Consider the following 27947-nt stretch of genomic DNA (forward strand, 5'->3'; position numbering starts at 1 on the left):
ACCAGAAACATTGGCAAATTTGTTGGCTCCTCTAGAAAACTTACATTCCCATAATACAAGGCTGCGGGATGAACAAAACTATTTCCAAGTCGGCGCCTCCACCAACTCAGGAAGAAAAACCATAGGATTTTTAAGGCCAAAATATTGGGCGAATTTAGAGATAAATATTAAACTATTACCATACAAGTGATTTGTTAAGGCAGTTAAACTAATGTTGTTGAACTCTTACCACGAGGGAACGTAAACACAAAATCAAAACAAACCCTAGGCAATCAGAATGGTCAAATCAGCTAATCTGCGAAACATGCGAAATAATGAAGTATTTTAAATAAGAAAAAAACACTAGTTAAAATTTTAGATACAAAAACACTGCGTGCAATCAGTTGTGCATCAATAGTTGTTATAAATCATATCATTTATTTCTCAGACAACTTTGGATTTTACGTGAAAATAAAACGTTACGAAAATCAAACTGAATAAAATAAAACAATGCAGTGAACTTTAATGTTAGCGAGGCAATTACAAACAACGGTAAAGTATAAAAATATCGACTTTGCAAGAACAAACAAGACGCTAAAATGCGTGGACAGCAAAGTACCGGGGCGGCCACCAAACAAGCGAGGTCATCATTCTCGTCGAAGCAAAGTTGTGAAGCGACGTTTGGCTTTGGCACAAACTCACTTATTACAAGGCAACGAGCAAAACGGCAAAGCGCTTTGGGGAGACGAGCGCTCGCTCAAATAATCACGGCTGTGGTTTGGGAAAGAGTCGGCCAAACATGAACAAAACAAAAGTAACAGCGGTCAATAAAAGGGATGACGTCATATGTTGCATTTAAACGTCGATTAGAACACTAATTTCGTTTATACAAGTTTTGGTGAGAGAGGTGTTAGTTTTGAAACAAAAGCGACATTAGAAGGATGCTAAAGAAAAAACGCCTTAATGTATTGTTTAAGTTGCGATAAAGCGCAAAGATGCCTTTCAACTAAAACCATTTTATCAAAATGGAACATACTAGAAACCCAATGAAAAAAATAGAAATTACGCACAATAGGTAAATAATACAAGGCGTGGCGTGTTGCCCCACCCCCTGGAACCGCCCTGCCCCTCAGTTCACTTCCATCAACAGGAAAGTTGAAAAATGTTTCGCATCACGGAGGGACGATTGTTGGTCGCTCGAAGCAATCCAAGATCAGTCGAACTTCATGCCAAAATGCACTCTGTTCTCCTGCAAAACACAAGATGAAAATTTAAAAGCTGACAAACGTGTTTTCAACTGAAAGAAGAATTCCAACCCGTCACATCTGTTTACAACAATTGTAATCTAGCCCATCTGATGTTGTTTTATTTACATCGGGGGTAAATTAAAGAAGTGTTGTTAAACTGGGTCCGTAGGTGAGTTGAGACCCAACCCTTAACACCTGTCCCCCACAGTTTATCAAGAGTTTCAATATTAATAATAACAACCGTTTTGTAACTGACCTTAAATTAGCGCAAATCTATTAATTAATTTATTTTCCTTGCTGAGAATGTTACTTCTCATACATTGAGGCTATTATGTCACACTGTTCGTAATTGCGGTTTTATGCTGATTTGCATATTAACCATATTTCCAAAGTACCCTTAGAAGAGACCACCGATCAGTGTTTCTTAAGTTTTTACGTCATGGTGCACCTGTAGACCTTTAAACACGTGGTGGCGCACCTTGCGAGCGATATCAATTGAGTATACTAGAGCTTATATGTAAAGTTTCAACGTTACAAATGCAAAATGCACAAAACAATCTATTTACATCACAGCCCCAAGTTGCACACAATATTGACAATCGCCACTAACATCCTTAATTTAGTGTCATACATTTGCTCAGGGATGCAAGCGTCAGGTTTTTAGAACTAGATCTAGTTTTTTTATATTTTATCTAAAATTTCTAGGGTTTCCCTTCAAAATAAAGAAAACTTTATATTGACAAATATAGCTTTGTATCTAAAATAATTACAATATCGAAGGACATGTTAAAAAGTGACAACATTTTAAACATTTTTTAAGTTAAAATTATATTTCACAGTCCTAGAAACTTGTACTACAACATCAATGTAGCTAAGTACACTACAGTTATATTTTTGAAGGTAGTTGCAAGGTTTGCCAAATAATTTAAACAATAGCTAAGAAGAGGCACGGTGAATAATTACATTCAATACGTAATGTATACTGAGCTAAATCCACATAATAAAAGAAAAAGTTTGTGAGATGTGTGTGGCAACATGTTCGCCCAGTCATTTTACAATATATTTGTGTTGCATCACAATGGAAATGTTACGTCACACTCAATGCGATTTACAAAATGTTACAATGCGATTTACAACATGGTAAAATGTTACCAAGATTGTGTTTAAGCATGTATCCCAGGCCCCAGCGTTAGTTAATTTAATATAGGTATATTTAGAAGTTTTTGTGGCCCCCGGTTGAGAACCACTGGTATAAACTATGTTAACAAACGTGCGCAAAGTTCCAAGTAAAGACTTAAGTTTAACAATGCCAAATTTAGACAGAGTTCGCAAAATATCGCGTTTGTTGTCGCAGTAAGTAAAAGATAGTCCAAGTTTAATTTACCTGCCGGGAAATAAATAAATAAAACTAAGTATATTTCCTTCATAAAGTAAAATTTTAATGTTTCCAACTAAGACTATTATGTTTAGGAACTTATTGATGCCTGTTTACGCGTAAAATTTAGGTAGAGTTCGCAAATTTACGAAGAATTGATTTTTTATTTTTAAGCCGTTAGTTCGCGATAGTGATTAAGGCCAAAGCCTAATGACTTCTTACAATGTGTTTACCCACGCAATACTTAGCAGAGTTCGCGAAATATTGCGTTTATTGCAGTAGTTAACAGTAAGCATTTGTTTTTTCAATGAGGATTTTTCTCACGTTTGACGCAGTTTAGCACCGGGATTACGTATTTGCTTAAACATGACGCTATCAAGCAAGTCTAAGCAATTGCTGCTGCGACCTAAAGTTTTACGTTTGGGAGTTATTCTCAATTGACAAACGTCACGGGTTTTCGTTACTTAAAAGATGTATTGCATGCTTAGCCAAGTGTTGTGCGCTATAGTTAACCGACTTCACATCACATGATTTGAAATTTCTATGTAGTGACACTCAAACGTTTAGGCATAAGCAAATTTCAAATTGTATTTCACGGTCGTAGAAAGCTTGTACTAAACATTAATTTAGTTGCAGGGTTGCCAAATTAGACATAAAAATATAGTATATGAAATCATTTAAAGACGCATGGTTAGAGAATGAACATTTAAACCAGTGGTTCTCACCATTTTATGCTTCGTGTCCCCCTTTGAAAGACTCTTGACCCTCGTTAGTTGCTCGCTTAACAGCATTTGTTGGACACTTTATGATTATAGGCAAAAGGGTATCGGTAAGTAAAAATGGCCGGCCCGAAAAAACGCTGACGCCGCACTGCATGGCTATGTATGAAGCAGCACAGTAATCACAGCGACAGGCCTTTAACCAAACTTGCCACACGCGAACGGCCAATTAGGCATAACTTTCCACGATAAAACGATTAAAAATGATCTAATATTCTACTTTTAAACATCCCTATACTGACGAGTCAGGCACGTGCCAGAAAATGGGTTACAAAACGTTACAAGAAAGGTTTACAGTAATAATAAAAAACACAAAATTAAGTTAGCTGTGAAATTTTAAAAATAGTGACACTTTGGTTTTTGTAATGTCTAGCTAGAGAGTTATGCCTGTGGCCCCTCAATGACCGCTCCGTGGCCCCCCAGGGGGGCCGAGGGCCACGGTTGAGAAAATCTGTTTAAACAAAAGCTAAGAAGAGGCACAGTGAATAATTATATTCAATACGTAATGTATACTGAGCTAAATGATGTAAATATGTAGTGAGTGATGTTACTTTTCACAATTTACATAAGAAAGGTGACAATCGAAGAATAATTCAAGATAATATAATAAATATGTATTCTAGGTTTATTCCGCAAAATCTATTTTTTTTTGTAATGAAGGCTTTTTATAATTTTTTACTGGCAACCCCACATTGAGTGACTTTATGAAAAGTGCTACCAGACGAATTGTTTGTCAAGAAGCATTTTAACATAGGCCGTTGTTATTAAAAGTACATGATTATGAAAATATATTACTTTTGCGTTATATTTCTATGTTTTGTTGCTTAACTTCCAAATATATATTTTAGCGTATTTGCTGTAACCTCCTAATCACCATTGTAATAGTTTATTCGCATTATTACTAGTTTACTTCGGATATTCAATAACTTATCAAAAAAATTTTTTTAAATTTGTTTCTAATATAACGCAAATAATATCCCGGATGTTATTAACATGAGCTCGCAATATTTTGTTCAAGTTGTTTCGTCCCATCAATGGACCTACTGTTACGTCATAAGCACACAATGCACATTTTGTCCGAGGTAAACAAACGTCACAAAATGAAGCGAATTGAGTCGAAACCGTGATTTTATTTAGTTGTGCATATTTTTGTGTTAATCCTGACATTCTGGGCGAATTTGGTAAAAAACCGTCAATAAAGTGCGGCGCTGTGTTAAAATAATAAGCTTTACTTCCTAGTAAGATTTCTTTTATAAACGCCGAAAACAAAAAAGTTTATTTCCTTGACTTCTGTTGAAACATTAATTTGTTGTTGTATTTGTTGTTGTTACTCACGTCAAGTCCAAGTTCTCTCAGTTTCGATCTGATCACCTCCTTGCCTTCCTCAGTGAAGCCACAATGATCGACCCACAACTGCTCGATGTTTGGGAGGACGCGAGAAAGCTCAAGAGCTCCTTCGTCGCCGACGCGGTTCCCACTCAGATACAGCTCCTTGATCTGAAACAACAAATTGATGAGCGAGTTAGATTTTGAAAGTGAGCCACAAATGGCGTCAAGGCACCAAATAGCTCCTGGTGACAATGTTTAAAGCACCTTAATGTCGGATTTCATCACTTACAGAAACGGCAACTTACTGATAATTTTTTCAATTTTTTAGATATGGCGGTGAATGCTAGTACATCGGGGAAAGAGAAGTGGAATATGATTCAAAGGAAAATAAATATTCAAACAACCAAGTAGATAGTTTAAATATCATGAATGTGAAGTGACATACCGAGTGGTTATAATATGTTACCGACAAAAATAGGTTTTGTGTGGCCACGTAAAAATAAACACTGTGGTATGATATTTGTTTTATCAGTTTGGTGGCTTTGGCAAATTATAATTTTTGTGTTTGTTGCAAACTTAAATGGCCTCGAAAAATCACAATTTGACAACAGCAACATTTTCTTACTGTGTTCACACCCTAAGCATTTAAGCAAATACTTTTTATATTGAGACATAAAACTTCAGCAACTGCGTAGTTCCTATTTTTCTTGAGGTCAACGAAGGCCTAATTGAAATCTTAGTGTGTAATTTATAAAAAAAAAGAAACAAATTTTTCAAAAGAACAAACTTAAATTAAAGAAAAATACTTTTTTGTTAAATGCATTTATAATTCATTTCAGTTTGACATTTGCTGAACTGAAAACAGCAGGTTTAAGTCCACTTTGATTTATGAACTCATCAAGTAATTGTCCGCCCGAAAAAACGCTGACGCCGCACTACATGGCTACATATAAAGCAGCACAGTTAATGTTTCGCCACAGCGACAGGCCTTTATCTAAACTTGTCACCCACGTTCGTAGGATAAGGCGTAACTTTACGCGATAAACAAATAAAAATTAACCGATATTCTACTTTAAACATCCCTATACTGACGGGTCAAAAAACGTGTCTGAAAAATGAGTTACAAAACGTTACAAGAAAGTTTTACAGTCATAACAACTGGCAAGTGATAAAAGTGGTGACATTTTGGTTTTGCAATACCTAGCTAGAGAGTTGTTCCCGTAGCCAGCCTAAAATGTTTTGTGTGGTCAAATATTTTGAACTAGTGAGAGTATTTGGTTTGGTGCACCGCCTATCGATGCAGAAAAAAACAAGACACGCTGAGTAGGTAAAAGTTGAGGCTGAAGCTGATACCTCACAGCGATAAATCGACTGTATATAAAACATAAACAAATAACTATTTACTACGAATCCGTAATGACACTACGATTAAAATTCCATTATTCGTTTCCCGCCAGCGAGGCTCGTTACAACTTGTTCGCTTTTTCCAGTCCAGTGTATCAACTGCCGTATCGAAGACAAATAAATATGAAAGCTCAAACCGTTTCGAGCAGCAACTGACTGAGTTTTAGCGCAATACTTAAAACCATTCAGATAGCAGAAACAAAATGACTAAAAATATTAAAGCTACATTACTAAAAGTACAGCAAACATAACAACTATACTGTCTGTGACGTAACAGTGTATGACAATTGAAGGTGTGGCGTGCCTGTGATTGTTGTGGAACTGTTCATAAATGTTACCAACAAATTAATTATTAGGAGTACAATATTTATCTTTTTCGGGGGAAGGGTTTTAGGTCTTTTTTCTTGGCCCCTGTCACCCCCTGGCTACGCCTATGCCCGTGGCCCCTCAATTACCGCTCCGTGGCCGAAAACCCTGGGTTAGTTACAGAAATATTTTAATTAGTTAATACAGTATTTATAAACTTCGCAGCATTAAGATATTAAAGTTGTTACCCTTGGGCTACACGGCAGTGGATACATATTCATATTATTGGTGAATTTGACCCATTGGTTAATTATTATTATTTATTTAGGACGGTCTATTTATTTAGTGAGATGGTTTACCACAGCTGACACTTTGTGGGTGAATCGGTCGACACAAAACACATTTACAATTAAGGGCACTAAAGCTGTGGAGGTAAAGTAGCAAACATAATAACATGCCACACATTTTTCGTCACGTTTGTTTGGCTAAGGTACAGTTTAAATTATTATCTGCATGCTGAAGGTGCAGTAGCTAAAATCAAAATTGTGACAAAAAATAAAACAAAACAAAATTTTAAGAAATTCCGTTGGAAAGGTAAAGTAGCAAAACGTTTCAATGTTTGATTTAATGTGACATAGGTGTAGGTACAGTTTAAAATCACTACCCACGTATCAAAGGTGCAGTAGCAAAACACGACTATATATTATCTTTGATAAAAATTACCAATATGTACCTCTGCGAACTTCGAGAATCAACTTTAAGAACAACCTACTTTGCAATCTTTGTTCTTGATGGCGCCGGTGAGTGGACTGATGTCTGTGATGCCACAATCCCTCAACCACAACTCCTCCAACTTGTGAACAATCTCCGACAAACTTTTCACTCCGGCGTTTTGGATTTGGTTGTTGCTGAGGCAAAGCACCTTCAACTAATTCATAGAAACATAACATCGTGAGTTTAAGTATTTCTATTCAATGTTTCGTTGAAATAAATTATTTTGAACAAAAAGCGAAACAAAATCTCAAGTAATTTTGGACGAAAATATACAAGTGGCACAAACACCGCAAAAAGTTTTATTGTTTGTTTTAAGGTGACGTCAGGGAAGGTACGGTTTAAATTATTACCCGCATATGTATTAGATATTTGAATCAATTACCAAATGTTTTTAATAATGCAGTAGTTATAAACTTAAGCTATTTCCCCGGCTTAAAAGTAGTTTAAAGTAATGTTTAATCACTAATGGGTGAGGGTGTATATGTTCGCAAGCAAGCCAAACAAATATTTTTACTTTTATTTCGAAAAAAAAACATTCTCTTAAGTTTACAACAAAACAAATTTCAAGTAATTTTGGCCGAAAATTTAAGGTAAAGTAGCAAAACATAGCAATGTTTGATTTACTGCAGAGGTGTGCATGTTAAAGAAAACACAAGTGTGGGCGGCCGTACGTTGATACAAATTTTGTCAACTCAATACAAGTTGGTTTGTGAAACTGACCTAACAGTACACATGTTTTTAAATATAGTCCTAATGTGTCAAGTCTCTAATAAACCTCTTGCCATCTTGAAACCCTTTTTTAGCTTCGCGCGATTAACTTTAATCAGTTGCAAATACAAAGGCGTTCACTTTGGGTCGCGGCAATCTTAAATTTATGTATAGCGGCGTATTTTTGTTACGATTTATGGTTTGCATAAGCACACAAAAGAAATGTGACATCGCTGCCTCTGGTTTTTATTTCAGCGCTAGTATTGTCACACAATATTATTGTCAATGTTTATTATAACGTCACACAGGTCCAGGATTAGGCTTGTACCTTTAAGACAGTGGTCGGCAAACTGTGGCCCGATGTGGAACTTTTTGCAATTTTTAGTGGCCACGAGTTATTTTTTAATATTTCGGTCATATCATGTAGTTGTTGGGCCGCGTAATAACCGAACATTCATTGCACTGTATTTTATTACGGGTGGTTAAGATTTTTTGTTTTGGCCCATTGTTGCATCACAGGGCAACCAGGCCATCCCCCACCCGTGCTGATTGACACCAACTCGCCCGACTGGCGAGTGGCTTCGGCGAAAAATGTAATTAGTTGGTGTAGAACAACTTGTGTTAAGCACCACTACTAAGCAAAATATTACTTAGCGCCAGTTATTTCCTTTAACACTAAGGTGCAAATACATTCAACACTACACAAATAATAAGGTTAATCGAAGTCACGTTCGAAGCTCGTAATAATGACTCTTTGTCCCGTTTTAAAAACATCGCCATTGCTGCAGTGGTAAATAGTTGTGAGGTTAATTTTTTAACTTAAACCTTGTTAATTAAAAAAAATGTTTAACCCAGTCGTTGACGCCTTTGAAAAGTTTATTGGACTTGTGATGTACCCAGCGATAAAAAAATTAACTTTTTAGTATTTATTAAATTGTTTGTATTCGAAAATTATACGCAATTACTGCAGTTTTTGGTAACAATAAGTTCAATTGCAAATGTCTTAGAATAATATTTTTAAGCAGTGTTTTTTAAGATGTTTTCAGGGAGCGCAACGGTCCAGTGAAGTTTAGATACGAAACGAAACCATTGCGGACGCCCTTGGAAAATAGAAACGATCCACTATGGGCGTAGCAGCACAGAACCTCTGGTGCATATGGTTAACTTTGTAAATGGTTTAGTTGCAAATTTACAATTATTTTGTCATGATTTGCTGTTCAGTCAGTAACTATAGTGTTGTTAGGCAAAATGCGGTGTTTTGTTTTTGGCGCTAAGCAACCTGCGGTCAAACGTCTCAAGCACAAAAACACCAGAATACGAAAAAAAGAGAGCGCGAGGATTTTTAGAAAAATGGAAAACAGTCAGGCCATAGAGCATTTTGACAAAATAAAACATTGATCGACTTCCAAAATATTTATTGATGAGTGCAAATCTTTTAAGTGAGTCGATTGCTTATCACGAGCAAAGTAAAGTCCATGCATTAGCTCGTTGCTCTAATAGCATTCAATCAGCTTAATGAGCAATACAGCAAACGAATGGGCAATTTATGGAGAAACGCTCACGCTATTGCTAAGCACAGAAGACCGATCTGCCATAACTGTTGGTTGTGTGAACTAGGACAGCAGCATAACGGAGCAGACATCCGTCCATGTCCGTTATTGCGTTAGGGGCTTGGTGCAAACTAAGTTTGTCGCCTTCGGAAGCCCAGAGAGTCCAAATGCTGCAGCCATTTATGATAGTATTTTAAAATCCCTTTTAGAAGTGGGTATAAGCAAGGAAGAGATTACGTCAAGGTTAGTTGGCTTTTGTTTGTGATTGTCCACTGCTTTGCACATCGTTTGCAGCTTTTCCTCAAAGACGCTATAATACAGAACAAGCTATACGAAAGTGTTCTTGTCCTGTTAATGGGGCTATACTATCCTTACCATAACAGCCCGTAACAGCGTCTAAACCTTAGACGGGCTTTTGAGGGCCTCAACCAATGTGCCTTAATGCCAACGAAAGTTTGTGGCACAAGATGGGTCGGTCATACTCTGCTGTCAATCAAGAATGTTATACGAGGGTACAGCGCAATCCGCGCTCAACTTGGAGATCTTACAGCAAAGGAAAGGGTAAAGGAAATTATTTTTCGGTAAATTTGACGGGTGATGTAAAACATAGAGCGGTAGCTATTTACGGCCGATGAAGAGATCTGATGTTATGTCTTTATAGCATTTACTTGCCGATGTGCTAACCCCGATTCATTCGTTATCGCTGTGTCTACAGTCTGACCAGGTAACCTTGGCTGATATGAGGGAAAAATTTGACATAACATTAGATGTTCTTCGCATTCTTGAAGAACGGAATTTTCTACAACAAACGTTTACTTTTCAGTTTACATCGATAATTTCCAAGACTGTGTTTTTTAAGTTGGTAATAAAAAATAAAAAAATGTTAAAAAATATACGTATAACATTTTTGAATACGTTTTCCGTTTGTCCGCGACGCACTTGACAGCCTTCCACGGCGCAACGGTAAAGAAGCGCTGATATATGACAGCATCAAAACGTAAACAAACCGGGCGTAGAAAATAAAGCACATTGAAATTTTTCGCACTTGCATATTTAAAATAGTCAAAAAGTATTTAAAATGGACTGTGTCAAGTTTGTCAAAGAGGCGGTGGTCGAATGAATTACATTGCCGACCCCTGTTTTAAATATACAAACATTTTCCCGCGTATAAAACGGTTAAGCGCAACAACAACCTTACATAAGAACAATACCCTTACATTGTTACGTCAGAAGTTAAGAATGAGAGGGGGGGGGGGGGACTTCTACAAGTTGTTAGAACGAAAGTTGCCATTTAAGCTCAAATGTTACATACAGTATTACAGTGCTGTTTGTTACTATTTATATGGGAACTTTTTGTAAAGTTTTGTGGAAAGTACTTTTATGTAACGCCACCTTATGCGTGTTCGGCGCCCCCCAAACGAGAAAAAAAAACACCCCCCTTGTAACTCGCCAACGCCCACAAGGGGGCGGTACCGCCCACGTTGGGAACTTCTGATCTACATGAAGCAGATTACGCGCGTCAAGTACAAAATGGCGGAAACCCAGCGAAGTTTAATCCATGTTAACCGTGAACTCCCAGGCACCAATTATCGGATTTTGTTGATTGTCATCATAAATTTGTGGCGATATGTTGTGACCACATCTCTAAGAATACTCTATAACAGGGGTCGGCAACCTACGGCCCGCCGATGTAATTCATCCAGCCCGCCGCCTCTTTGACAAACTAGACACCAGTCCATTTCACATACTTTTTGACCATTTTAAATATGCAAGTGCGAAAAATTTCAATGTGCTTTATTTTCTACGCCCGGTTTGTTTATGTTTTGATGCTGTCTTTTGAACTAGATCAGCGCTTCTTTGCGCCGTGGAAGGCTGTCAAGTGCGTCGCGGACAAACGGAAAACGTATTTAAAATAATGGACATATATTTTTTATCATTTTTTTATTTTCGGCAATGTAACAAAAACTTGCAACAAATTTAAAAGAAATGTCTGTTTACCAAAAAAAAAATCGCGCTTGCTTTGCTCATCATGTCTGCCCTAACTTAAAAGCTTAAAAAACGCTGAACTAGATTAACTATTAAGGTTATCGCGTTTCTCAAAGTAGCTTTATTAGACTTTTCATTAGTAGTATGGATGACGATACTACTAACATTAGTAGTATGGATGATGTGGACTCGAATTTTAAACCAAACAAACGCTTTTTTCTCGCTTTGCGCCAACACTTTACTGCCACTTAAATGTAATTAAACACGTTTTTAAGCGCAAAAAATATCCGAGGCCCGCCTGATTCACAGTTGTTCTAACATTTCAATCACACAATTCTTAGTTAACATTTTGTGCGGCCCGCAAAGATCTTTCTGAGTTTGGTTTTGGCCGCGACTATAAAAGGTTGCCGATCCCTGCTCTACAATATGCAGTACTATTTTCAATAAACCTAATTCAAATGGTTAAGTTGTGTGGAAACGATAACTGTCTAAATATAACGATAATTATTTTGTGCAAATATTATTAAAAACACCCATTACCTAATGTGTCCAATGTCCATATACCTATTCTAGCCTAATATGTATATATATATATCAAAATATTGGTGAAAATATATTTAATAGATAACTGTATGCAAGTAGATGAAATGTTATAATTTTAACAACAAATCGCGAAGTAAACGCCAACCCAAGAGATCACAGTTTTAAAACCGTGACCGTATATAGCCCACAGTGTCAGCGCAGCAAGCTGTAAAAACGTAACTCTTATCAGCACAACGTAACACTATGACGTCACAATCCACAATTTAACTTGAAGCGTGCAATGACGTCAATGGACAACTAATAATCAACTTGGTTTGGAAAAGTAAGCTGCCTGAAAAGTTTATTAAACAAAAAAAATTCTTCTTCAGGAGCGTCGTGTTGATTTTTTGTTGCTTCGCGGTCCCAGGAAATTGTCTTGCGGCCCCCAAAAGGACCGCGGACCCCAGTTTGAGAACCACTGTCTTAGGCCAAAGCGTCATAAGGATTTTGAACTCCATAAAAATATAATTTAATAGATCAATGCGTTTTTGCTTAAAGCGCAATTCCTGTTTAGTCTTTGCAATACAGTTTTAATGGTTTGGAAAAAACGCTACAAACTAACATTCGTAAACCAATCGTTTAACATGTTTGTGGCCCCTGAAGTAAACTAATAAGTTGTCCCGGTAATTAATTTCATATTTATTCTGTACCTTTAAAAACAGGGGGGGGGGGGGCGATTCTGTTTTAACATGCTTCCTTATATGGAAACCACGCTACAAGTAACTGTTAGCCAGGGTATGGCATTGAAATCTTTATATCAATAATGTAACAAATACAAATTATTATATAAATAAATTAAACGAGACAACATGCTGATAATTACATGAAAGCACTTTACCTTGTGAGTCATTTTCCCGATTGCTTCGCAAATGTGTTCCCAACCTTGACTTGTCAGCTTGCAGTTGTACAGATCCAACCGCTCGATTGGTTTGTCGACATGCTGGAGCATCCGCCCCAAAGCGTGGCATGAACTTGTTCCGATGGTTTGGCCGCCAAAATAAGCCTCCACAGGGAAGTGCTTTGCGAAAGACTGGAACACTGCTTCATTGCATTCTTGCAAATCAACAACCATTCCAATATCTAAACACAGTTTTCAACAAATATTAAAAAAGCAACAAAAATAACATTGTAGGTTGAACCAGCAATTGGCACTGTGACGTCACAAGTGTGAATTGTTCTAACAATGGTTGTTTAAAGCAGAAGTTTCCAAATTTTTTAGACGAACTGATTAAATAAAAATATGTTCACGGACCGGCAAAAAATCACAATACATAAAAGAGATAGTACTTGTGTAAGATATTGTAATATTTCTGCCATGTAAGCGGCTTGTTTTATGTTGTTGGACAACTAACTTTCAAATCGTAACTAAAAGTAAAAGTTTACGTGAGTAGATCAACCCGGAGAAGAACTTGTTTCTAACGAAGTCATTTTTACACGAAGATATTTATTTAATGCTAGGTTATCCATAGATTGATGATTTTATATTTTTACCGCCATCTACTTAATGTGTTTCTTTAATCGCGTTCACGGCTAAAGCTTGTAGCGCCTAATATGCTCACGTGTGTTTTACTTGTTTGAATATATATGTCCAGTGAAAATATAGCACAAAGTAAAATAAATGTTGTAAACTTACCACGGGGATATCGTTTGAATTGCTTTGAAAGGCGTTTGTAGAACATCTTAGCCTGGCCTGGAAATATATCAGGAAAACATATTTTACAAACATGTAAGTTTTTCTGTTGACAAACTTTCACTTTTCGCACTTTTAAGTCGCCCATCAAGCTTAATTAGATGCTGAGCAGGCGCGGATCTAGGATTTCAGTTTGGGGAGGGCCATGAATTTTTTTCAGATATGACGTCACAATTTTTTCAGATAGGACGTCACAAAAGTATACCATTGCGTGACGCCATAATTCAGGTAAAAATAACATCGGCTGGCCGAATAAACTAACTCCTGCAGAATAACGCGAAAAACAGACCTTTTGAAAGCACGAAAAAGTAATAAGGTTAGCCTCTACAGTGGGCCGGTTTCCTAGTTTGACCCGGTATGAAGAATATCGCTGAAAGACGCTACCATGTCTATTGTCTACACATCTTGCTTTTTCCCGAAAAGGCGAGAGCAACCGCACATGCTTCCGAAAAAGCGCCGAGGCCACGTCGCAATAAAACCATAGCGTTGTCTGCTGCGGTCAGCTGTGGTTCTTTCATGACACTTTTCTCAATTTTTAAGTTACTGTAGTTGGTTTTTGCCAGTAAGGTTGCTGAAATGAGCAAAACTCTATGCAGAGTTAATCCTAACATTAGATAGGTTACACAAGGGTCGGCAACCTTTGTGTAGTAGTCGCGGGCCAAAAGCAAACTCAGAAAGGTCTCTGCGGGCCGCACAACATATGTTAAATGAGATTTGGTGTTATTACAACTTTTTAACAATTGTGAATCAGGTGGGCCTCGGATTTTTTTGCACTTTAAAAACGTGTTTATAATTACTTTTAAAGAGGCAGTAAAGTTTTGGCGCAAATTCGCTAAAAAAGCGTATACTTGGTTTAAAACTCGAGTCCACACGTCGCCATCCCCCTACTGCTATTAAAAAAGTGTAATAAAACTACTTTGAGAAAACGCGATAAATTTTATAGTTAATCTATTTCAGTGTTTGTTAACCATTTGGGGCACACCTGGCGAGCGAAGCTAGCGAGCGCGATTTTTTTGGTATACCGGTATTTCTTTTAAATTTCTTGTTTTTGTTACATTTAAAAAAATGGTTAAAAATATTTGTCGATTATGTTTGAATACGTTTTTCGTTTTTCCGCGACGCACTTGGCAGCTTTCCACGGCGCAACAGTAAAGAAGCGCTGATCTAGTTCAAAAATAGCATCAAAACGTAAACACACTGGACGTATAAAGATCATTAGCGCGAAGCGCGAACATTTTTTGCATTTACACACTTAATGGACTCGTGTCTAATTTGTCAAAGAGGCGGCGGGCCGGATGAAGTATATTGGCAGGCTGGTTCTGATACAGATTTGCATTAACAACAAAAAAGCTTTTAATTGTACTTGGATATAAGTTAGTTATTCTATAGTCGAGGTCAGCGTACGGCAGGCTGGCAGAATCTTGCCAGCCTTCTGGTGACAAGCATTTTTGGCGAAAATTCTTCGGTTTTTGGTCGCGCCCCTTAAATGATGTGTTCGCCTAAGGAATGTTTGAACCTTGCCATGTTTTGACGATAAACAAGTCTATTAATAAACGTAGCACCGAAGGCGCAAAAAATTTTGTGACATTAAGTCATTAACAAGTACACAAGGGACATGTGAAGGTACAACCTGGGGCCTGGGGGTGGACGTATATGTCTGTTTTCAGGCAAACCTGTGTGAAAACGTGCTGCTCAAAACGAAAAAATATTCTTTGGATAAATTTTCAATTTATATTGCTCGAAATAATGATATTTATAATAAAATTTAATAGAAATGGTCACAGTCACAGTGCCATATTACCTTTAGGATAGATTTGCTGAAAAAAAAGACACAGAAACGTAGCAAAACCAGGCTAAAGAAAATTTTTAGCATTTGCGTAATTAAACCACCAAAAATATACTTTAGGCCTTAGGTGGAAAGCATAGCCTGGTACATCCTTAATATGCCGATGCGAATGTTATACCAGTACATTTAACAGGAATGGGGAATTCAACTCAATATACAGGAAATCAACTCAATGTAGAAGTACTTGCCAATTCAAAGTAAAACTGCCAACACGTAACAATTGTATGATCAAAAGTGTGTACATTTTAAAATAATAAACACTCTATAGGCCTTACACTACCATAACTTTTTTCAAAATGACACAAACAAAATTAATTTCTGCCAATTGTAGTATGTAATGTTATTACATATTTCCGCTGTTCAAAAATAGATGTGATTGAATATGTGTGGAAACAACCACAAGATATTTTGTAAATTGGATTTTGGAAAAGAACTTAAAAAAAAATATTTTGAAAAATAAATAAAATTTTTTTTTTTGCTTAATTTTTTTGCACCACTTTCTTCGGTTTTCTGGCTGATTCTTTGGCCGACATAGTCGCCAAGTCGCCAGCATTCTGCTATACTGGCGTACGGACACTTAAGCCGTCTCTGCAAATCTGAAAAACGCCGCTTTGCGCGAGTGCGCAAAACGAATTTTACCATTTTTTTGAAATATTCATTATATGGCGCCATAAGCTCGAATACCACTACAAAGCTTGAAAATATGTCTTATTTTGGCGAAAATAAGCCATACTACCTAGGGAACCGCGACACCGCCCCCCCCCAAGATCCGCCCCTGATGCTGAGCATTTATTGATTTCTAAATGAAGGATAATCTGAATCATTGCCAGGTGTAAGTTCATCAAATGGTCGCTTACCTCCATCTGTTGGTTTCTGCGGATTGTCCGTAGCTGCTTGTTGCTTGGCAACCTGCACACAAACATAGCTGGTGAACAAACAGAACAACTCTTATAATTATAAATGCGTATCAAGCAGAAGCATGGGCGCAAAGTGTGAAGTTTACCTGGGATTGGGAGGGGTGTTACTGGTGACGTCACAGTCACAGTGACGATTACAGCGCTGGAGTGTGAATAATGTTGTCTCACACAACTAATATTTAGTGCTTTAATTTGAATACTGGTTTATTTTCGTCCATTGTAAAAATCTTAACTTACGATGAGTTTGGTTTTCGATATTTGTTATGCGAAATGTTGCTCAGAACTCAAGTTTAACATTTGTTTTAAAATTACAATGTTGTGACTTAAATTTGACTTGGGCTTAAGTAACTAACGACTTATACTTGTTATTTGTTAAGAAAGACTTGAATGGGACTTTAGTTGCTTGCTAATGACTTGACTGGGATTAAAGTCATTTTAAATTATTTTGTTTAGAACACTAGGTGTGATGCGACCCCGATGGCGTCTAGCTACAAAACGTTGAAGTTCCCAGATGCCAACCAGTAGGCTATATTTATTCGATGGTATTCACATGTGATCAAACTAAACTGCTACTGATATCATTCACACCAAATTATAGAAAAAATAGCAACCTGTTGGTCAGTTTGTTGATGTGACGGTTGTACAGAAGGTGCTTGTACAGCAGAGGAATCTTGTGCCAACTGTGACTGGGCTTGCTGTGGGTGGAAGCTCCCGGGTCTCAACTGGCTACAAACAAATAAACTTTCATGTTAAGTAGTTTATTAGTAATTAGTTTTAACAAAGAACCATAATAAAGTGTTGCTATAAATCTACACAAGGGCTTACTGGCCGCAATCAATACATTTGTCGCAACGTTGTTTTCATTGGGCTTAGGTTACCGACTCCTGATGTAAGCGATTAATCCAATTAAATATGACCTAAACAACTATGATTTCTATGGATAAATGGGCCATGTCTTAGTCGAGGTGAAATATTCTGGCACGACCAAATCCTAAATATGTTTAGCGTTCCACAAAACTTGTGGCAATAAACAGGTTGGTGGTGATAGCAAACCCGTAGCTTGAAGTTGATTGCGCTTCTCTTGGGGCAACGCTTGGATGTTGATCGAGCAGCAAGTAGCTTCCCTGTATCTTCTCCTCACACACAGATGCCTGAAAAGAATTGCATTTCAATAAATCACAAAAATATTAAAACTATTCCAAACATCCAAAGCAATCTCTCTCATTTTCACTAATTAGTTAGCTAAATTAATTTATATAAAACTTAAAACCAAAAATTGCACTACTTAAGCAAAACAGCACAAAATGCTACTGAAAATTATTTGTTTTAATATATTTAGTTTATTTGTAAACATCAATCGCAATACTTGTGGTGTGGATGGTGCGCCATCAAGTGGTTGCGGAGTTGCCAAGTGCGTCGATGAACTAGTTGATGTTTCTGACGTTCCTGGGTGAAACATAACATCAAACTTTTCACATATGACAACCTTACATGGATATTTTTCGCACAGCTTCCCAGGATCTATCAAATTATGCTTAGGGCGCAACACCACCAAAGGGTTGCACCAAACAGAAGCTTTAAGCACCAAGAATTGATTTTCAAATTTAACCTAACTTTTGAATATTTTGTAGCATGGGCGTAACTAAGGGCATTATTTATAAAAAGGGAAACTTAGCCCGGTTGGTAGAGTGGCGGTCCCGTTAGGCCGAGGTCGTGAGTTCGAATCTCACCGCATACAGTTTTCTAAAATTAATAATTAAGCGACTATTTCGGTTTGCCATTAAAACCCGGGATGTAATATGTATTTCAATATTTTTTTTTCACGTTTAAGCTTTACAGAGTTGAGCAAGAAATATATTTATGATATCTATTTGTACAAGCTATAGTCAGCAAGATTGTGTAGCGTAGTAGTTTTGTAAAAATAGATTCATAACCACAAAGTAATTTCAGGAAAATAATGAAACAAATTTCGTTTAAATTCCCAACCTAACGAACCGAAGCAAATAGAGATAAAATAGTTAAGACTAACCCTTTAATTGCTTTGGTTTTCGCCGGAATATCGCAAGAAATCTGTTGAAGAACTTCGCAGGCAAACCTGGAAACATTCGGTAACATGATTAATATTGAACACCAGGTTACATGGTAAGCACAAATTGTTAACTGAGGTATATTGCAAAAATTAGGAGTTTAACAACTAGAAATTCAAGAAATATTTATTCAAGAATAAAGTCGTTTTCGATTCTAATACACAGGATTTATTTAGGAAGGGATATTTATTGTTATTAATTATAACACTCGATTTGGTGACACATTGCACCATGACATAAAAGTAAAGGTTTTTTTTACGTCAGAATTTTAATCTATTAGGTCAAAATTACTTATTTTTTTAGGTAAAAAAAGCGCCTTACATATCGATACAATACATTTCATGCTAGCGAAGTAGTTTGTACTACACGGTGTACTTGCTCATGTCACCAAACCAAAATATTATCTAAGAAATCACGGTTAGAAATGGTGTACATACTTCTTTTTTTCTTTTTTCTTTTATCGGATTCTGCATCACTGGAGGATTCATCGGATTCTGCATCACTGGAGGATTCATCGGATTCTGCATCACTGGAGGATTCATCGGATTCTGGAACTGTGAAGTTATCTCTAAGTAGAAGACCACATCCGAATCTTCTCACCATCGCCCAGTGAGGACGAGCGACCAGTTCATCGACAATCTTACTAAACTCATCTAAACTCATGTTCTGGCTAATATGGAGGGCTGTGAAGAATTCTTGAAGTAACTGATGCGAAAAATAAAACTTTTTGTCCCCGTCGAAAAGTTTCTGGTTAAAGTGAGAATACCCAGGTACTGCGATTATAATATCCTGGACTATGACATCACTTAAACCTTGCTCAGCCATTTGTGGAAAGGTCATAATGACAGTTGAATTCTTTGTAGCGTTGTAAGCAATTTTTGTAAGTTTAACTTTGATTAGGTTGATGTCATGACCCTTGGCATGTTCTGAGCGCCTCAAGTTTTCGAGTAAAACTATGAAAATCTGAGTGATGTTACAAAGTTCGGTGAGATTATCTGTGCCCAAAGCAGCCAAAAGGATCAATTGAAGCATGATCGGGGTAAGACAAAGCTCAAGTAACACAGGTGAGAGTTTGGTAAAGCTTTCCCATATTCTCTGGGCTTCATTTTTAGCGAAAGCAAAGAATAGTTTTTTCATGTCGACTGGTGTAAACTCATGTACCAAAACGATTTCCTTTGGGCGAAGTAATTCATGGAGGGTGACTATAGAATGTGGTCTGGAAGTCAAAACTATAGAAATGCCTGGAAAGAGTTTTCCGGTGCATAAATTTGCGACTATCTCTTCAACTAACATGGGAGTATCGTATGACGCATTTTTAGGCTTTACATTATCAAGTGACCAAGTTGCTTGATCGTAACCATCAAGTATGATACCAAATTTTTCTGGGGACTTCATCATTGCTGCAAATATGGCGTTTCGTTTTCTTTCGCTTAACAATGGGTACGCATGATCAACCACAACCTGCCTTAAAGTGACTTTTTCTGACCCATAGAGCATGTCCATGCACAACAGGAGAATCCACGTTATGCAAGAGGTGTTTGACAGTCGTCTGGCAATGGTTGATTTACCAGAACCAGGAGCCCCAACTAAGGCTGTGTAGCGACGAGGTACTACACTACCATGCCATCGCTCATAACTGATCTTTTTTGAACCAAAATCGACATACCTTTGTTGTGTGGAAGGCCTATAATTTTCGGTTTTACCGGCTCCACCTCGATAAAAGTTTTCCTCTGTCCTTAGAACTGGATGGACACAGGGAAAGTTTTCCTGCTTGTAGTTTAGCCCGAGCGAAACAACTTCTTGCTGTGGTCTCTTGAGATCTTCCTTTACAGTTTCCAGCGAAATATCGCCAGAGGTCGAATCTAAAACATAGTTTATTAGGAAAATAGGTTGAACAAGTAAAACGACAGATTCAATAAATTCTGTTTGCCTTTGGGACAAATTAAACCTGTTAATTTGGGTTAATGTTCGAGTTTTGGCCCTCAGCAGACATCAACGTCATCGGTTGAGCAAATTAATACCACCTTTAGCTTTAGTTGCCTTAAACATAAACTTATCTTATTGGATGCAATAAGAACAAAGTATTATCATTAGTATTTGGTAAAGTAATACCCTCGAAGAAAGGTATATTATAGCTGCAAAAAAAATTAATCAACTGTGAGAGGCAACACACAATAAGTATAATTAGCCCAGCAATATCTTTATTTACAATACTTTAATTATAGGCTTTTATAACCCAAGGAGAGGTGCATGTATGCAAGGCCTTAAATTATTTTGTGAATGACTCTATATATTACTTTGCTGGGTTAAGGTTGATTCTTAGGTACCGAGCAGATGCTTTAGCACTTATTTTCTTTTTGAGCGATCAACTCTATATAACGCAATAACTTTAACTTAAAACCGGGTGTTGTACGGTGAATATGGGATGGGTGGCTAATGTAAAATGCCAAGTGCACAGATTTCACAATTTCCTTGCACATTATCAAATAACCTTTATTAATTTTGGTTCAATTTCATAAATTTTCTTAAAAAAAGTATATTTTATCACCCCTTTCCCTTCCCGTAGTTAAACACAAAAGTAACACACTAGATTTAATATCTACATCAGTGGCCGGGCAACATACGGACCCGATCCACGATTTTGAGCGGCCCGCAGACAGTTTCCGGTCTTACATGATAAAAGGTGGATCATTTTCCCACATCGTCCCGCCGACTGGAGAAGTTACCCGCCCCTGGGCTACGTAGACATTCAAGTAAAAATAGTGTTCAAAGATTCTTTAATGCGCAAATAAATTCAAAGATTATTCTAATGCTTTTGGAAAAACATCCTTTCATTTAATAATTCTGCAACTATTAAAAACATTTAAATATTGAAAGACTTTCTGGCAACCCTGAATAGCTAGCCAAGCTGCTCAAAACATTCCTATAGCCCAGTGGTCTCCAAACTTTTATTCACCAACGTCAATTTACATGAAATGAAAACAGCATTAATAGGCGACCCCAGTTTGTGTTCTAATAAGTAATGCCTGAATTAAATATCACAAGAGATTGATTATGCCTAAGTTGTACACAATTCCAGAGAACTGTGGCTCCACATGTGTAGTAAGATGAGAAGTTTAAATTAACACCTAGATTTACACACATGAAAAAAATTAAAAATAAATGTTAAAATATATGTCTAATATTTTTGAATAAGTTTTCTGTTTTTCCGCAAAGCACTTGGCAGCCTTTCATATCAAATCATCTTTGATTTGGCAGCATTTTCATATCAAATCATCACAAAAATTGAAATTTTGTAACCACCCGTCACAGATTTTCATGATATTTACGTTGTGCTAAATATGGATCAAAAAAATATGTTGGCAAAAAAAAAAAACTGCAAAAATTCCAATCCGTTAGGAAGTTACAACATTTTAAAATTTGATCACTAGAGGGGGTTTTTGGACACCCGAAAAACCCAAATGTACATTTAAATGCAATGAGGTGAGACTTTAGAGGCATCGGTGCGTTGAATATAGCCTGGATAAGATTAGCGAGAAACTACGAACAAAAGGTGGCATCCAGTTACTTATTAACAACAAATACCACCTTAAGTCTTTTTTTCATCAAATGTAATATTAAGTAAAAATGGAATATCAGTAAGTAAAAGAAAGTCCCAGCTCAATGCTCATTGTGAGATCTAAACCAATTCAATATTTTTCTCCATGAAAGAATCTTGCAGATGTAGCACACTTCACTTTTGTTTTTTACAAAGTTAAACTCGTCCGATTATTATAAGAAATTATTCAAGTAAAAATAACACAAACACCATAGCAGTTTAATCGTTTTACGTGGAAAACTTAAGATAAAAAGCTCATTTTTACATTAAAATGTGTCAAATAAAAACACTTAATTTTTAACCGATTGTGTGCTTAGAAGGTTTATGACTTATATGCGTCGAAATAAAGTTTCACCCGAAAACAAAAAACAAGCAAGGCTTTATAGGGCGCAGAATACAATCACCATGATATTTACGTTGTGCAAAATATGGATCAAAAAAATATGTTGGCAAAAAAAAAAAATGCAAAAATTCCAATCCGTTAGGAAGTTACAGCATTTTGAAATTTGATTACTAGAGGGGTTTTTGGACACCCGAAAAACCCAAATGTACATTTAAACGCAATAAATTAAGTAAAAATGGAAGCAAAAGTTTGTTTCCTACCATTTTTTGGGGTCAAAATTGAATTTGGAAGAGTGTTAGAGGCCTTTAGGGGCACTTAAAGTGAAACAATTCTCCACGTATCAAGCTAAATTGCTTAAGTCTGCAAATATTTAGGAACCCATTTTTTTTTATATACCAAGAACTTCCAAAAAAGCTTAAAATGGAAAATTAGACTTGTGAAAAAAATTAGACAATGCATTAATTTGTCTATAAATTGAACTTAATCTTAGCGCTGCAAAACGTGAACAAACCAAACGCTGTTATACTATTCTCGCACTTACGTAGTTAAAATAGTCAAAAAGCATTTGAAATGGACTCGTGTATAGTTTGTCGAAGAGGCAGCGGGCCCGATGAATTACAGAGACTACTTGGTTTATTGCTATTAAGACACGTGACCAAATTACATCGAAAAACACGCAGCCTCGGACTGTGAGTTGAACCCTGACAAAAACGAACAAAAAACGATAATGACTTATGGGTCATTCCATCCTTAATTTAAAGGCCCGGAACCCATGTTCTTAGATTTTCTTTAAACTTAGTACAATTGAAGATCTCTTTTAAAAAATAAGAATGCAAAAATTTGAGCGTTCTGTGATAAGCGGTTTCAAAGATATGACAGTTTAAAATATTTTACCACTAGGTGGAAATGGGTATTTTTTGGTTCCGCTTGAGCGCTTTTTGCTCTGTTGTGGCTTAATTTTGCAGTAGAAGCCTGAAGTAAAATTCTATTCCACCATTTATGGGGTTGCTTAATTCAAAAATAATGATTAAAACTATATGTGATGAATTCTTCTACATGTAATTTACATTTAAAGTTTTCTGACTTCCGAAGACTTTCCGAAGCTCTCTGCAATTTTTTTTCAATTTTTATGCTGGAAAAATAATCTTGAGACATCATAGTATTTGGAATTTTTAAAGTGATTCTTGGTTATTTGCAATTAGTAGTTGGTTATCAAGTTTCAAATTCATGCAAATTGTGGAACAAATTAAAATACAACAATAAAAAATGGTGACACTTTAAATCAATTGATACGCTACACTGTCACAACTTCGTGTACAACTATTGTACTGACATACAATATATTTTTGCATTCTTATTTTTTTATTAAAATCTTCAATTAACTAAAATTTAAAGAAAATCTAAAAAAACATGGGTGGACAAATTTCTGAAAACTTTAAATTAAGGATGGAATGACCCTTATGAAAAGGGGGGTCCGAACTCCCACCCCTGGATACGCCTGTTGCGCCCCCACCGCGACCTGTGCACTGGGGCCTGGCCCCTGACCCCATACAGTTGCCCGGCCGGTCGCAACCGCGCGAGTTCTTGTTGTTTGCAAAGGTTTCTGGTCAGATATGCTACCTATGCTAACCACAACTAAAATTCCAATCAAAAGTATATTGTTACAACGAATTAAAACGTTATCAAATAGCATTAGTGAACGTTATTTTCAAGTTAATGTGAGACAGACAGCCACCGCCTATTGCAGCGACTGTCGGCTAAAACTTCGCAAAAGACTTCTCTAGAGAAAAGCCCAAAGCCGCTAAGAAACGACATGTATATAGCCAATACGTAAGAAAAAGAACACGAATGTTACGTTATATTTGGCCAATAAGACTGGCCGGCACTCTGAAAACATGGCTAGGCATTACAGCGGCCATTCTAAGGCCAATTTGCAGCGGGAGTAAGAGGCCAGCAAAACAAGTGGCTTGTTTTGCAGAACGTGAGAAAACCGCCCGCCAGACTGACAGTTATAGATTACGAGATTAAAGGTTACATGTCAAGTTTGAAATGAGGCGAACTGAAGCAGGAAAACTCAGGAATTTTACACACAACAATACGGAAAACTTTGCATCATCAAATATGATATTATGTAACTGAAGAACATATTTGGCAAACGAAAGCTGAAACGCGTAATCTAAAACCTTATTTATCACATCGCAAAATCACTTAATGAACTCTAAGATTTGGCTTATGGCAATTAATTAATTTAGGTGTTTAAGTGTTGATGAACACGTAACAACGCCACCATGCAAAACTAACACCTAAAAATATTCAACAATCGTAACCCCGTCTAGTTTTACTTGGTAATTCAGTAAATGACCCAGCAAATAAAATAATTCTGTAGTTTGGGTTAATTTAAGCAAAATTTTACAGTGATATCAAAAAAACAGCTGTTTCGTTAAAACATAACAAATTTGACGATAAAGGGGCATTTCCCAAAATGCAGATAGATCCAAAATGTTGTGAGGAAAATTGCGCACATTGCTTGAATCACACAAATTACAGATATAACAAAATAAGTCACTAGTTAGACATGTTCCAGAAAACGAAACAAGAAATATTAAAGTTTAAAGCAAACAGAAATTCAAATTTTATCCACCAACCTGCTTCAGTGATGTTGCCTTGTGGAAGATGAATGTGAACATCACCAAGATGAAAGTTTTCAGCTTGCACGTTCTGCACATGATGATGCTCTTCGGTCTTATGGGTATGAAACTCTTTCGTCTCATGAGTGTGAAACTCTTTTGTTTCATGAGTGTGATGCTCTTTCGTCTCATGAGTGATTTGTTGTTGAACTTGAGCACCAAGGAAAAGGTTTTGCACTTGAAGTTGGTTCTGTTAATGACACAAACAAATTATATTACTATTCAGCTGAACATCAATTGTTGCAACAAATAGAGTTAAGATCTGTTGCACTTGACTCAATAAAGTGTCTGTCGCAGCTGTAAAAAATCAACTTTTGTTTGGAATTTCCTTTATCTTACTACCTTTTTAGTTACAAGTGATTGCATTAACCAAGAGCTGCCAAATGTAGATGTGTAGGTTTATAATAGGGCTCAAACTACCCAGAAATTCGACAAAGTTAATTTGCAATAATTGTACAAAATCAGCTGATAAAACCGCAATAAAGATAATGCAACATCTGAGGCCAGTAGCTAGGTTTTAGTTGAACAATACAACCCGGGTGCTTCAAAATTACTGACACATTAGTCAAACAAACATGACAAATATCTCAACACACTCTGTTACAGGGATCAGCAACCTATGCCACCACAATTTTCAGCGCACGTCAAATGATTCAACGCGCATCTTATATCACCTTAAGAAAGGACAACCGTTAAATCACTACCACATCATTAACATTATTATTATATCACTAACACTAGCGCTAACTAAACGGTTGCACAGTGCACACATTTTGTTTGGCTAAACGAAAGTCACAGATATCAAATATATTTTGCACAATATTACAGTTTTACAACTAAGCATTCTTTTTCACTGAGCATGTTGATATTAATATGAACAAAATGCTTCTATGATATAGATCAGGGGTTCCCAACACCTTTTAAAGGCGACCCATTTTTGAAAAAAAAATCAGTTCGGTAAAATCTCGCGTCCCAAGTAATTTCTCACATTTTATAAGCCATACAAGATCGCGTTATTGTACTTTAGATATTGTTACTTTATAGATGAATGTGTGTTCACAAATTATGCAATTGTGAGACTCACCAAGTCAATGTTCTGATCTTCTGGAGATCCGTTGCCTTCTTCTTGATTATCGGCCATTCTCTTTCTTTCATGCAAACCCTAAGCAAAAGCAACTTAATGAAACAACCTACAGCAAACAAATTACTACTCACAAGCCTAAATAAACCAAAACAAGTCTACACCAGTCATCTTCATTGAATAAAAGGCCAACCAGCAAAACCGTAGAATACTACATTTGGTGTAAAATGTAGTGAAGTTAACAGGTTTTAAATACACAAAATCATATAGAAGTAGATTTTTTGGTACAGACCTTGTATCAAACATCTATTTATGTGTAAATTTAAAGTTACACGCCTTTTCAGTTGTACAAACGACCAGCTATAAGTTGTTAAAACAGCTTTCTAACATAAGTTGGTGCTATGATGAATGTTGGGTATTAGTTCAGCACTTAAAGCCAAACAACAAAGCAAATGCATACAAAATTATACAGGATTCTATTGAAGTTTTAATGCTTTGCAAGGCAGTGCTTATACAAGCCAAAATACTTGGAAATACGAGTTAATCTTATTGATATATGTACCATTGTTCAGTCTAACTTCACAAAGGTTGGACATAACCATAAATATACTATTCATGTACAGCAGGGGACATTTTGGGGCTGCGACCCCTCAACACAATTTATCGAAACTCTTGCCTCTTTAATAGCCACACTGATCAGCATAAACAGGCAGTTTTCTTTCATATAAATAAAAACATAGCTACCAACAAAGAGGGGCTTAAATGAAAATCCGGCAAATTATGTGAAATTATTTTAATACCTATGTTTATCTTTAGGTAAAAGTTAGGTTGAAATATTTTAACCCCCATGTTTTTCTTCAGTAAAGTTAGCTTGAAGCGTAATTATGTTGGCATCTAAAGCACATTCTAGTTGTTTAGAAGGTGAGTTGTAGATTGCTAGGTGCACATTAATTGCCAATAAGATTTTGTGCAGCACAGCTTGTGCGACAGTCTGCATGGCAAAAAAGTATTTAAACAACAAAATAGTGCACGAAATAAAACAGGAATAAAATAATGTGCTTTTTGGAATAAAATAAAGTTTGTTAGACACAACTGAGAAGTATGTTTCGGAGATATTCTGTTAGCAAACGTTTTTCTTGAAAAGTCCTTTGTGCCCCCTTGCAAACCCTTCATGTGCCCGCAGGGGACACATCCCCCACTTTACAACCCCTGGTGTACAGTAGTGAGAGTTAAAAGTATAAGCTACTTTAAGTGGTAAACGAACACACAAAACTTAGTTATTGCACACAGCCACTCACCTCACTGAATACTTTATTCACTTCTTCTTCAGGAAATCTCACAAATCACAAGTTTAAAACAAGTACTGGTTTACTTACTACTAACAATAAGAAAAACCTGCAAAAAAATACATTTAAATCTTCATGCAATATGAGCTTCATAAATCTGATTGTTTCAGCATTATACTTTATTGTTTTCACAGTCACACTTAGGTAAGCCTGGATGCCTTGGTGCGCAAAGTTGTTAGTTTACAGTAAAGGTCAACCAAGTACGACCAGATGAAGCCTGTCCGGTTGATTTTATCGACCAGCGGCAACATATATACTCAACAAACAGAACATATAGTAAGTTAATAAGTTTGACAGCTGTAACTGGCCCGAGCGTCAGGTATTACAGTTATC

General features: G+C 36.6%; 1 protein-coding gene across 1 annotated transcript; it reads right to left on the bottom strand.

Annotated features, from left to right (window-relative positions):
* Positions 1–1192: 1192 nt before the first annotated feature.
* On the bottom strand, positions 1193–27696 carry LOC146166358 (uncharacterized). The gene is made up of 14 exons (XM_083381019.1): positions 27567–27696; positions 26272–26349; positions 25146–25377; positions 18997–20421; positions 18502–18567; positions 17839–17918; positions 17526–17623; positions 17084–17198; positions 16413–16464; positions 13653–13709; positions 12858–13099; positions 7192–7347; positions 4716–4877; positions 1193–1228 (listed from the first exon to the last, which is right to left on the bottom strand). Exons 2-14 carry the CDS (start codon positions 26326–26328, stop codon positions 1193–1195), a joined length of 2778 nt encoding a protein of 925 aa, XP_083237145.1. The 5' UTR covers positions 26329–26349; positions 27567–27696.
* Between the last annotated feature and the right edge of the window lie 251 nt (positions 27697–27947).

The sequence above is a fragment of the Ascidiella aspersa genome, chromosome 2 (genome assembly GCF_963924565.1).
Source record: "Ascidiella aspersa chromosome 2, kaAscAspe10.2, whole genome shotgun sequence".
Lineage (NCBI taxonomy): Eukaryota > Metazoa > Chordata > Ascidiacea > Phlebobranchia > Ascidiidae > Ascidiella > Ascidiella aspersa.

Bases quoted from the DNA above. Each gene is read 5' to 3' on its own strand.
- LOC146166358 (XM_083381019.1), bottom strand. From the start codon at position 26,328: ATGGCCGATAATCAAGAAGAAGGCAACGGATCTCCAGAAGATCAGAAC. The intron at 17,919-18,501 runs GTTAGTCTTAAC...TGTTTCACCCAG, and splicing joins AAAACCAAAGCAATTAAAGG to GAACGTCAGAAACATCAACT. The intron at 13,100-13,652 runs GTAAGTTTACAA...AACTGTGTTTAG, and splicing joins ATTCAAACGATATCCCCGTG to ATATTGGAATGGTTGTTGAT.